We start from the raw sequence: 12,750 nt of genomic DNA on the forward strand, positions 1-12,750 counted from the left end.
ATCCCTCCTTGGGTTTCTGAGGCAATATCACTACGGAAGTAGATTGCCCAACCTTCCTTCCGAGGAGTGGCTGGTGGGTTTGAACTGCCAGCCTTCTGGTTAGCAGTCAAGTGCCTTAGGAACTACACTACCAGAGCTCCCTATAAAATAGTAATAAGGATATACTCCTGCAGAAAAAGAATAATGATTTATGAGCTATGATTTGCCACTCTTTTTCTACACCCCTTTTAAGCATCCCTTCCTAGAGTAAGGGCTATTTCTTTGTTCCTATCTTTTTCAATGCTGGTTTTTCTCAGAATATTTTCCTTGAAAGACTGATGATGTGTTTATTTATGAAAGAAGTGAAGGAGCCTCTGGATTTAAAGTCAAACCCACAAGCAATCTGGACATTCTTGTACATCACCTATAATCACTTGGCAGAGAGGGGTTACCAGGTATTCCAAATTCCAGCATACTACCTTACCGATACAGACTAGAATTTGGGGTACCTGCTACCCTCTCTCTGCCAAGTGATTAGAGTGATGTATGAGAACCTTACAGACGCTGGACCACACTTATCAAAAAAAAAAAGCAAAATTTAGTTAATTTCCAGAAACAACGCTTTACAAAGGAGTCCCTATCACCCTATCAAGTAGCCTTTTGTAATCAATATCATAATTGTCAAGGGGCAAAATAAATTAGAAAATAAGACATTTACTAGAACTTCCTGGGTAGGTTCAGTCAAGTACAGAAGAAAGTAAGTGTCTGTTTACTCCAAATGGTAAACTGGGGAACGAGAAGGAGGCCATGACTACTTCCAAGGGAACAAGCAAGTCAACAGCCCAGTAGGGGTCAACACCGAGCATTTTACAGATATAACTGAAGAAAAATGTGAAGGGAATATAGAAAACTTTTTTTTTAATGGATAAAAATAAAATGAGGGTTATTTTCGCTGAACAAATGAAACCTTCCAAAAGCTCCTCAACATTTTAAAACTAAAATGGGATTGTCAGCTTTATTCCATTCCTGACCTGTGGACAGCTCCATTTAAGATGTCATATTCTTTTGAGGTAACTGTATCTGATTTACTGAAGTCTCTGATCCTCAGTGATCAAGTAAGCTTTGGTGGTGCTAGAGGAACTCAGTGAAGGGAAGATAAAAAGGAACAACACAGATCAAGGAGAATTCTCCTTCTGAGAATCTTTCTCCTGAGGGTCAGAGGGAACAAGGTGGTAACAGATTTAAACCTCTGAGGTGTACTGGTTGATATTAAACCACTTGTTGGGAAGATGTACTCTACAAAGTATTGTGATCATGGCACCTAACAGTTTCAGGTATTTCTCTAATTGTGCTGTCTAATGGACAGTTTAATAGTATTTAGTTTCAAAGAAAGTTGTGAAAATAACTTTTCACAGGAAGTATAAAGAAATACACCTAGAGTCCCTGGGTTGTGCAAATGATTAACATGTCATGCTGCAGGAGAAAGAGAAAGGCTGGAGGCTTGAGTCCACCCATAGGCACTTTGAAAAGAAGACCTAGGCTTTACTTCTGAAAATCTGGCCATTGAAAATCTAATGGCATACAGTTCCACTCTGATACACATGAGTTCACCAGGAGTTGGAATCAACTTGACAACAACTGTTTACAGAGAAATATAAATGTTCTCTGTTGTCTGGTCCCCTCTGTGCTTAAAGAAGAGGGTAGGTAGTGGATGGATAAATGAAGCCCTGTCCAACCTGGGGCAACCAAGTCATTCTTGGCCGAACGATCTATAATAAATGAAATGAGCTTATAATATTCAGGACTTGTATTTCTTTTTCCTGTCCCACTACATTTTAACTATAATGTTTTTTACAGTCATTTTTCTTTGGTAAGTAAATTGACAGAAGATGTGCCTGTCTTGAATGAGTAAATCCCTCTTCAAAGTTCTGAGTAACTTAGTTTCCTAAAGCTTCATGTAAAACCTGCTCTGAAAAAATTCAAAATGGAGAGGTGAGAAAAATTGAAAGTTTACTTTCCAATTTTTCTTTCAAATATTTATTAAAAGGTTGTTTATTGACAACACGGACAAAATTGTCATCACTTGCAGAAGAAATATCTGTTTTCCTTTGGGTTAATAACTTTGGTAAAAAAAACACTATGTTCAGTCAGCTATATACTTCTATTTTTGGCAACAAATTGTTTTTTTCTTGTTACCATATTTGAAAACCCATCAAATTTTCTAAATTGCCAAGCTTAAAACATCTATTATTATATTTTTCATACTAGTACAACTTTTTTAAAAGAAAAAAATATTTCATTTAGATAAACAGAAAATGTCACAAAGAGTTTAAGCCAAAAACCTTAATATGGTCATTTCAGGATTTAAAAGATAACAGTGAATTGGCTGAGCAATGCATGTGTTTTAATTATCATTTGTTCATGCAACAAACTTTACTAAGTGTATACATCAGGTGAATCACTTTGCTAGGGGCTGAAGAAGTAGAGAGGAAAGTTAATTTCTGCCTCAAAAGGCATGGTGTGAAGAAGTCTACCTCACAGGGTTCTATGTTAGGAGGGGAGGCTACAGAAGCACAGGGAGGAGCTCCTCCACACACCTAGCCAGGGAGGCTTCCTGGAAGAAGAAGACTCTTGGCTAAGAAAGGCATTTGAGTGTTTAGTAAGTGAAATTAGAGGCACAACATTCTAAGCGCTGGAGCAAGTATACACAAAGATCCACAGAGGTGAGAGATCATGGTTAATCCCAAGAACTGTGAATATTTTCAGGTGATGTTCTTAGGAAGTGGCAGGAAGTGGAATTGGTGGGCAGGAACCAGATCTTGAAGGGCTTTGTGTACCATGCTAACAAGTAGAATTTATACCGAAGGCAATGAGGAGACACTAAAGAATTTTAAGAAGTATCAAGGGAGTAGTAAGGGGAATGAAAGGTCATTGGGACTGGAAAACATCTGGGGGAAGACGCTTCAGATAAGTCATCCATTTAACAATAGGTTAAAGAAAAGTTAAAAGTCAGCTAATAGTATAGAAGCCAGATAAGAAAAGTCTGTTTAAGTGGTCCAGGCTTAATGTGTATTTAACTTGGATAGTTTAACTTGGTGTCTTTGAAGACATTACTTGGGTGACGAGTAAAGCAATTCATTGTTGAAGTCATTTATTTGTTAGAGTTTCTGAAGTTAGTTGTCAGAGTTTCTAATAAAGCACTAGACACATTTCACTATTGGAGATTAATAGCCAAGTTAAAGAATAACAGTTACTAGAAAGATAAGTGACAAAGTAAAAACTAAAATGTGTTAACAGAAAATAATCTTAATATAAATTGCAAGTGTCGGGGTAGAACCAATTTTATACATGAGTGCTCTTTTGTGAAATTTATTGAGAAAATATACCCCAAAATAAGTAATGAAGAAAAGAAGTTTAAAATATAACAAAGACAAGAATTTGGCATTTTATTAATAATATCAACATCCTACAATAAAAGCCAATAAAGTGCAATGATTCAGAGTCCAAAGTCTAAGGGCAATTTAGATGATTTGGTCAAATAACATCAGTGATTTAATGTAGGTATGCATGATTGAACGAGGCTAACTATAGTTGTTGTTGTTGTTGTTATGTGCCGTCGAGTCGGACCCGACTCATATATAGAGCATAACCATATTGAATATGATAAATATGATACTGCAAATTTACTGAGAGTAAAGTTTAATTATTTCAATAAAATAAATCATTGAAATTGAGACTTAATATGAACTTTGTTTTTTATTGAGTTGTAAGACAGTGTAGCAAAGGATAGTACAAGGTAAGTATCAAAGGCTCCTTTTGTTTTAGTGCTATTCTACCTCCCAAGAAGGATAAACTCTAATAAATCTTTCAAACAAAACATGGAAGGGAAAGGAGAGAGAGATGGGCAAAATCACTCTAAAATATAAACAAAGTCCTTCAAATTGCATACAGTCAAGTTAACACCATTTCCAAGGGTAATCAGATACTGCTCTCCACATGAAGAGTTTACTAACTAATAGGGATGGTTTCAAAAGCAAGAAATTTGGAGTAAACAGCAAAAACAAAAGGGAACTATTTTATTCACAAGCCAGCACACATATGGAACCTGTTAAGGGGATGGTGGCTGTAGAAAGAACTACAAACGAGTTTAAGAGACACCTAGGCCTTTGCAGAAAGGAAGGGGCTAGAGGAAAGGGTGGTTACAAAAGCAGGGAAGTGGGACAGAGATCAGTCAGATGGGAGGGAGACAGGCTGCTTGGCAGATGGTCTTTTCTGTTCCAAATGTTCAAAGTTAAGGGACACTCCTTAGCACACTTTTGTTTTACACAAAGAGTGAATTAAGAAGAAATCAAGGGCCCGACTGGGTTTTTTCTGGATTTACTTGTGTCATTTCTTTTGAAAAAATCTGCTTGTTTATTTCATTTGTTGCCCTTCTTCAAACTCAAGCCCTCACTTACTTCTTGCTCCATAATCCTTAGTTTTCAACTAAAAGTATCAATTCATTCAAACTAGTATTCTTCTTTCTGTTGCCTAGTAAACTAATATTTCAGAAGAAGACTCTGGAATTTCTCTTTTGACAAAGTGCAATGCTCAGTTATTTACAAAGTTTAAGGTTAGTCTAGAGTACGGAAAAGGTAATTAAATTATTTTTCTCTATAGCATCTCTGGACCTCCATTAAAAATTAATGCACTAACGGAAGTAATACTTGTTTTCACATAGAGGAAGAATGATATCTGATGAGTCAAGTTCAATTGTATGGCACCTGGCAAGAAAGATAAATTCCCAAAGAGGTTTGACACACTTGGTGTGGATATCAGATAGAAGCTAATATTTAGACTCATTAACTAAGCTCACAGGGAGTACAGGACCTTTACTTATATACTGTGAGAAAGAAAGAGCAGCAAAAACGAACCATCCCTTTGAAGAGCTTAACTGCTAATGGAGAAACCAGAATAAACATCTAGTAATGCACATAAACTCTAAGAATGAAAACATACAAAGCAATTCTATATAACCAGCTACAGATTGGAAGCAGACTGGAACTTGGCCCAGTCAGATCAGTGTGTAGCTTTTCATACAACCCATCAGGCCAAATGCAGCTATAGTAGGCTCAGGGCTGGAACATATAGGAACTTAGCCAATAGACACATTTTGAGAGAAGACATGGCCCAGGTCTGCCAGGCACAAGTAAGCACCAACTAGAATTGGCCACTTGAGTCCTGAAGCATCCTATAATTTCTGTGATGCTGTCAGGGAATCACAAGGACCTGAGCTTTGCACTGAACTATTAATAAGGAAAAGATGGTGGAAGGGAGGCTTAATAATAGAATGTTAGGTATCCTAGAAATCCAATTTATCCCACAGTAATGAATTATGAATTCAACAAGGGAGAACTCATTAAATGCTTGTACTTTGTATAAAATACATTAACAAAAATATAAAAACAGTTTTAACTACTTAGAATATATAAGGAAAAAAAATATTTTCTATATTCACTTGCAGATTAAGTGAATGAAAACAAACTTGTCTATTATAAATTGATATTAATATATAAGGACCCTTATCATACCAAGAAACTATTAATTTAACAACTAAAATTATTCCCCTTCCATATAGCAAAAGGAAAACATACAGATGGAACAACTGCAGATACATCGTTCAGCTAGAACAACTGACAGATAATGGACTATTGCTGTATGTCCCATACCAGAAATATATTTTAAGGACAATCCACTTTCCTTGTTTTTCCTTCATCTTGACAAAGAATCCACTCATGTACTTAAAAGACAAATAATGCTGATTGAAAGCAAAGAATAATGACGGGGGTGGTGGTGGTGGTATTTATTTCAGCTTGCTTAAACAAAAATGTGATTGAAAATAGCAACTGGAAAGATGAGAAGCTTAGGATGCAGTGAGTGTATCTTAAGAGTGGGGGAATAATTTGGAAAAGAATAGAGAGAATCATTGCACAACTTGAAGAATGTAATCAATCTACCATGCAGAAATGGTTGAATTGGAGTATATTTTACTGTGTATTTCCTCACACACACACACACACACACACACACAAATTTAATTTAAAAAAAAAGAAGAAAGAAGAGAAAATGTGACAAGGGATATTCTTTTTAAATTGAAGGAAATATCAGCCAGAAAAACTAACTGCACTTTAGAGGCAGGTCTGAATTCAAACACTGGCTTTACCACTAAATAGTTTTGTTAACTCTGGGCAAATAACTAATCTTCTCCTTCTTTACCTATAAAACACCTAATGCCCCTCTTTAAATTTGTTGTGAGGAATACGTATATGCAATGTGCGTAAGATAGTGACTAGCACAGGGTAGGCTCTCAGTAAATGTTGTTGTTGTTGTTATGTGCCGTTGAGTTGGACCCAACTCCATAGTGACCCCTCCTTGGGTTTCTGAGGCAGTATCACAACAGAAGTAGATTGCCCCATCTTCCTTCCGAGGAGTGGCTGGTAAATAGTTTTTACTAAATAGGAGCTTCTACAGAGAAGATAAGCATGAGGCCAGATGAACCTGAGTAGGTGTCCCTAAGAGTACAATGCAAGTTCCTTGAACAGATGGGAGAGAACTTCTAAAAGCCAAGATTGCTTTGGCATCTAGTCTACAATGAACTTTACATTTTGCTAAATCCATGAAATCCAGATGACTGGTAGGTAATGAATGAAATGTAAGGAGCTAAGTAATTGACCCTAAAAAGAGTTTAAAAATGATTTTTGATTTTTACTCTGGTAGCGTAGTGCCTAAGGCACTTGACTACTAACCAGAAGGCTAGCGGTTCAAACCCACTAGACACTCCTCAGAAGGAAGGTTGGGCAACCTACTTCCATAGTGATTCCACCTCGGAAACGCAAGGAGGGGTCACTATGAGTCGGGTCTGACTCAACAGTACATAACAACAACAACACTCTCAATATCTAGTCTAGAATTATCTAGTCCTGTGGATCCCAAATGTGTATGCATTTTAGGATTATTCCAGAAACTCTTCAAAAACAAAGCTGCCCAAGCTCCACCTCCCAGAGATTTTGTTTTAATGAATCTGGGCCAAGGCCCAAACACCATTTCTTTCTTTCTTTCATTTTTTTTTTTTTTTTAAATTAAGCTACTCAGGTAATCCTAATGAATAGGAAGCACTGAGTACTACTAATGCAGCCAGCCGGTCCTACTTAAACTATTTCTAGAGAATTAGATTCAATTACATTTTGTGGCCAACATTACCAAGTCACTCTGTTCTTAAAAATATAAATATATATTATAATACATGGAGTGGCTGGTGGGTTTGAACCACTAGCCTCCTGCTTAGCATAGTTGGAATGTAGGGATATTTACATTATAATAAATCAATTTTTTAAAGATTAAAAAAATGGCTTGTTTTTGCTTGGATCAAAATGAACCATGCCTCCGTATAGCAGATGCTGGTACAATTATTAAAGAAGAAAGAAAGGGTTAAAAAAGAAAATTAATTGAAAAAGTATTCTCTCTTACACTTATTCTTTGTCTTTTTGCTTTGAAGCTATAAAAAGCAAAGATAACCATCTGAAAGCCACCCTGAGGCAATTCTGCTGATTACCTGGTTTTCCAGTTCAATGGAAACCTGACACACACCTCTTTTAAAGCTAGCCTTAGTGAATGGAGCACTAGAAGCTGGATCAGTTAGCCCCAGACTCCATTCCCAATCCTTTTGTCTCACTGAGTGACCCTGGGCAAGTCACTTAACTCATCTCCTGTTCAATGCCCCCTCCTGAAACACTCCATCATCACACGGCCCCAAGTTCCCCAAATCAGTATCATTTTCATCAGCATCTTACTAGTGTGCTGCCATCAGTCCAACGGAAGTCATGCTCAAACATCTTGTCATTGAGGCCTATCCACTGATAATCATGGCCCACACCTGAGGGATAGAAGCAAAATAGATATTTTTACTACCTTGCCCATACATGGATGAAAATAAATCAAAGAGAATTATTTTCAGAATGAATCATGCTTCCTCTTCTCTGGCTCATTTTTCATTAGTTGCTTATAAAAAAAACTCAAGTGTAAGTATATTTTGCTCTTCTGCCCTATGTGCTTTAAAATGCAAAGGCAATTTGCAAACATATTACAGAACATTAATACATCAGACATAGACAACTATTTCCCTGCAGTTTATTATGCTAAGTACTTTTTTTGCATCCTAAGTCATGACAGAAATTTTCCATTTTCTTTTTAGTTAAGCTATGTCATTAACAGAAATTCAATGACCCAATAAAATGTGCCAGATCTACCGAAGGTAGCCTAAATTTTGGAAGCCACATGTTTCTTCTCAGAGCATTTTAAACAGGGAACACCTAGATTAAACAGTTCTGTAAAATTATCCAAAAAAAAAAGAAAAACAATTTACTTTTACTATGAGATGAGTCACTGGTAAGTATATCATGCAATAATGTTAAATGAACCTCTATGCAGATTATAAAATAACAATCAAATGTCAAAAAAATGGCAAGCATTATGAGAACATATTTAATAGTGCATCAAACAGTATTTCCTGTACAAAAAAAATTATATATTTGCTACATAAAAATTAGCTGCCTACTTCTTTGCTAGAGTTTAACTTACTAATTTTATCTTATGTTGGTGGTGAATCTAAACTTGGGATTTACCAAACAGCTTTGTATTTAGTTTTATCAGCTTCCAATCTCTACTCATTTGTATTCTTAATATGAAGCCCACTTTTCATGGTTTAGGAGCTCTGGTGGCATAATGCCTAAGGCATTTGACTGCTAACCAGAAGACTGGTAGTTCAAACCCACCAGCTCCTCCTTAGAAGGAAGAATGGACAATCTACTTTCGTAGTGATACTGCCTCAGAAACCCAAGGACGGGTAGCTATGAGTCAGATCTGACTGGATGGCAGTAAGTGAGTGAGTGAGTGATGATTTAAAATCGTTAGAACATTGGATGAGAATATATGCAAAGGATATATAAGATTTGGGAGCCATTAACAATTCACTTTTAATTAGTAGGATACAAACAAATGAAAGTACTTTTTCTTTTTAACATTAGACAACATACAAGCACATTCATAATAGAGATGATAAAGACTTAGTTTGAACAATATGAAATCATCCTTTTTGTAAGTCAAGAAATAATCAACTAACAGCAATTTCATATGTTTCAACCTATAACATGCTATGCCACATACTATTGCTGGCAGACCAAGCAATACCTTCCAATCTTACAGGTGAATGCTTCCCAAAATGTGGGACTCACAGAGTGAGATGATTATAAATGGTTCACAGATGAGGGATTTCATAAGTTGAATCACAACCAGAAAAGCTACTTCCTTTCAGCTGGATATAGAAAAACCTAAGAAGGTGGTGAGAATGAGTGACGCTTCAGGGAATACAGGTCTATTTTGGTACGTACGATTCACAAACATTTGTTCCTCGAGAGATAGGATGCTTGTAAGATGGGCGCCCTGAAGACGGCATTCCCTTTCAGCGGCATCCCAAGTGCGCCGATGTGCGAAGTATTTGTAGCACTGCCCTTGGAACTTGTGCCAGCCGTAGTCACATGTCTCAGTGTCTGGGAAGAAAACCAGGCAGAGGCTTATTAAACTCACCTATGTCATTCAAGCACTGCTCGCCAATCCAAGCATTAATAGAAGATCCAAGCCAATATCTATGCAATGTCCCTGAGGGAACTGAATCATAAAACTTGGTGACAATCCACCCAATGACAAAGAAATGATTGTAGAGAGAGCCCAACTGATTCCTGATAAGTACTTGGCTCTACTTTGGGCTGAAAAGTTGGTATTTTTCCCTAACTTCTTTGATTAAAGCCAGTTTGTAGCAGGAGAGAAAAGTGAGCTGAGGGCCAACTAAAACCTGCTGGGCTGCAGTGTCTGTTAATTTCCTCATGAAGCAATTGGGGCTAATTCTTTAACAACAAAACTCTTCTAAAAAGAATCATTCGAGTGATAAGATAAAAATTCTGGATAGTAGGATTATGAATGCTCTATTTGCATAAGGACTTGAAAGGCTCCGAAGCAGCTCTTTCCTACTTCCAAGAAGGGCAATTGAGGAGCCTACAGGCTGTTGTCATGCAAGATTTACAAAGAGAAAAAAAAAATTCTTCTTGAGTAGGCAGCTTCTGGGATCCAGGTAGGACCATAGTGGGTAAGGCATTTGGTTGATAACTAGAAGGTCAGTGGTTCAAACCCAACAGCTGCTCCACAGGACAAAGATGAGGCAATCTGCTTTCGTAAAGATGTACAGCCTTGGAAACCCAATGGAGGTTGCTATGAGTTGGAACTACTTGATGGCAGTGGGGGTGTTTTTGGTGTGCCTTCTCACAAAACGAGAGATTGTGCAAATGCCCCAAGATGTGAACAAAAGATGGGTTGCTTTCTTTAAGTTTATTAAGAATGAAATAACTCAGTTTAAAGTACCTCTCATCTCACCAAGCCATACTCATATGTATATATACGCACATGTGTATACATGTGTATATGTATAATTGTATACATGAAAAGGAGAAAAATACACACATACACACGTATACACACATGTGTATGTATATACATGTGTGTGTGTGTGTGTGTGTGTGTTTCTCCATCCCAATAAGCCCACTAGCATCAATATCTTTTTGGGATGAAAGCCTTTTTCAAATACATCTAAATTTCACACTGGCAATAAGCTTCAGTTATACTTTCTAGATCATCAGTTTTTATGTGTTTTTCACAAATAAACAACCTTGTTCATAGCACTACATTCTCATTGGCAATCTTCCCTCAGACTCATCCATCCACAAGTGGGGCTAAACCATATACATTGAACAATGATCAGTAGGCATAATGTTGACTTTCTTAAAATGTGTTAGCATTCAGCTTCTTTCTTCAGAAAAAGCAAATACGTTGAACTAATTACATATCTCACTCACTGCTGTGGAGTCAGATCCGACTCATAGTGACCCCTCCTTGGGTTTCTGAGGCAGTATCACCACGGAAGTAGATTGCCCAACCTTCCTTCCGGGGAGTGGCTGGTGGGTTTGAACTGCCAGCCTTCTGGTTAGCAGTCAAGTGCCTTAGGCACTACGCCACCAGAGCTCCTATAGAAACTAAGAAAACTGCAAAGTTTATAGAATTTTAAGTACTGAGAAAACATTACAGTTACCAAATAAAACTCCTTCCAGATTTTACTGATCGATGAAGAAAATAAACCTTACTAAATTAGATAAATGCTTGCCTTTAGATAAATGCTCACTATGAATTGGAATCGACTCAATGGCAGTGAGTTTGGTGTTTTTGGTTTTTGCCTTGTAAGTCAGACTTTGTGGCCAAACTGAAATGCAAATTGTCCTCTGACCCTCAATCCATTTATTCCTCCTTCTATAATAATGGGAAAGTATGCATTCTGAAAAATTTAATTTTGTCCTGACTTCAGTGATTTCTACCATAACCATGCAACAGATGCAGCTTATCTCTGAGAGTAGTCTGTATTTCAGTTTAGTCTGTCAGGCCTGTTGTTCAGTTACAGCTGGCTGACTAATTGTTTTGAATAACGTGCACTGGAAGCTTTGAGTTTTATTAAAGTGTTGTTTGGAGACCACCAAATCTCCTAGAAGAAGACTCAGGACACAGCTCAATGGTTTGGTATAAAAGTAACAGCACCCAGGAATGAGGCAAAGGTTGGCTATATGGATACAGTAATTTTCTTTGGAAGAATATAAAGGTGAGGTAGGAGGGATAGGGTGTAAACAGGTCTTAATATATGAAGGGGTTAGTTTATGAGAAGAGGAGAACTGGAAAAAATGTTTACAACATTCTTTATGCCAAAGTCAGTAATGTGATTTCATAATAGCATAGCTTTCCTTAACTTTGGAAATTATCATTTAAGATACACAGTTTAAGATTCTAGAGGATCTTTAACTTATTAAATAATATATCAGAAAAAAATTTTCTTCCTTATACCCTTGCCCATCCTTACTTATCCCAAATGGGTTTACTCTGGTTTTGTCTTTTGTTATTATAACATATCACTATTAGATATTTTTCCTTTTATACCAAAAAAAAAATAAACAAAACAAAGAATCAGAAAATTTAACTGCATGACCACATCCTTGTTATCATGCCGTTTTCAGTCAGCAGGTGCATATGCTTACAACCACCCTTGTTTGTAACCATAAAAGCTGAAATCTGTCCTCTTTATGCTGTACAGGTAATGCTTTCAACACTTTTGGCATGTAGCTGTCAACCTTTATGAAATTGTCAACATGTCAACACATCGCACTGGAAAACTGTATCATTGGCTTTGGCTCAGAACAATCTGTGAGTTCAGAACCGTCTTTCCACTGATCCAAGACCCTTGTCTAGGTTTTATATCTGTTTTTATTCCACCAAAATGTGCTCCCTAGTCTAGAGTTATTGAGGGCTGGGAAATGACTAGTGCAGAGAAAAAGTCAGCTGAAGAAACAATGACACAGTCATTGCCGAAATTTGGACAGAATACTGTTTAGACAACAATGCTGCTGTTAATGAAGAAAACATTTGTTCTTAGGCAACCTGAAAAGTGAAGGAAAAAAATCTTTCAGTGTCCTGGCAGTAAATCAGAGAAGCACAGCTGCATCTGGTAAACAGCCTGGGATAGCTGTTCCCTAGCCAGTACTGTGGATTGACTTTAAATTTGTTTTAAGGTAAAATAGAATATAACTGAAAGTTAGGTGATGCTAGAAATGAAAGAAAAAATTAACATTTCTCTTTTCAATATTCTTT

General features: G+C 36.9%; 1 protein-coding gene across 1 annotated transcript in view; it reads right to left on the bottom strand.

Moving 5' to 3' along the window:
• The window catches only part of VCAN (versican), a 127,215-nt gene that overhangs the window by 23,847 nt on the left and 90,618 nt on the right, over positions 1 to 12,750 (bottom strand). The window contains exons 10-11 of the mRNA XM_007950544.1: positions 9,405 to 9,563; positions 7,809 to 7,891 (exon numbers count right to left, since the gene is read on the bottom strand). Of these exons, the coding sequence (XP_007948735.1) occupies positions 7,809 to 7,891; positions 9,405 to 9,563 (242 nt within the window). The remainder of the gene's footprint in view (positions 1 to 7,808; positions 7,892 to 9,404; positions 9,564 to 12,750) is intronic.

The sequence above is a fragment of the Orycteropus afer genome, unplaced genomic scaffold (genome assembly GCF_000298275.1).
Source record: "Orycteropus afer afer isolate SDZICR_OR568_19922 unplaced genomic scaffold, OryAfe1.0 scaffold00276, whole genome shotgun sequence".
NCBI lineage: Eukaryota > Metazoa > Chordata > Mammalia > Tubulidentata > Orycteropodidae > Orycteropus > Orycteropus afer.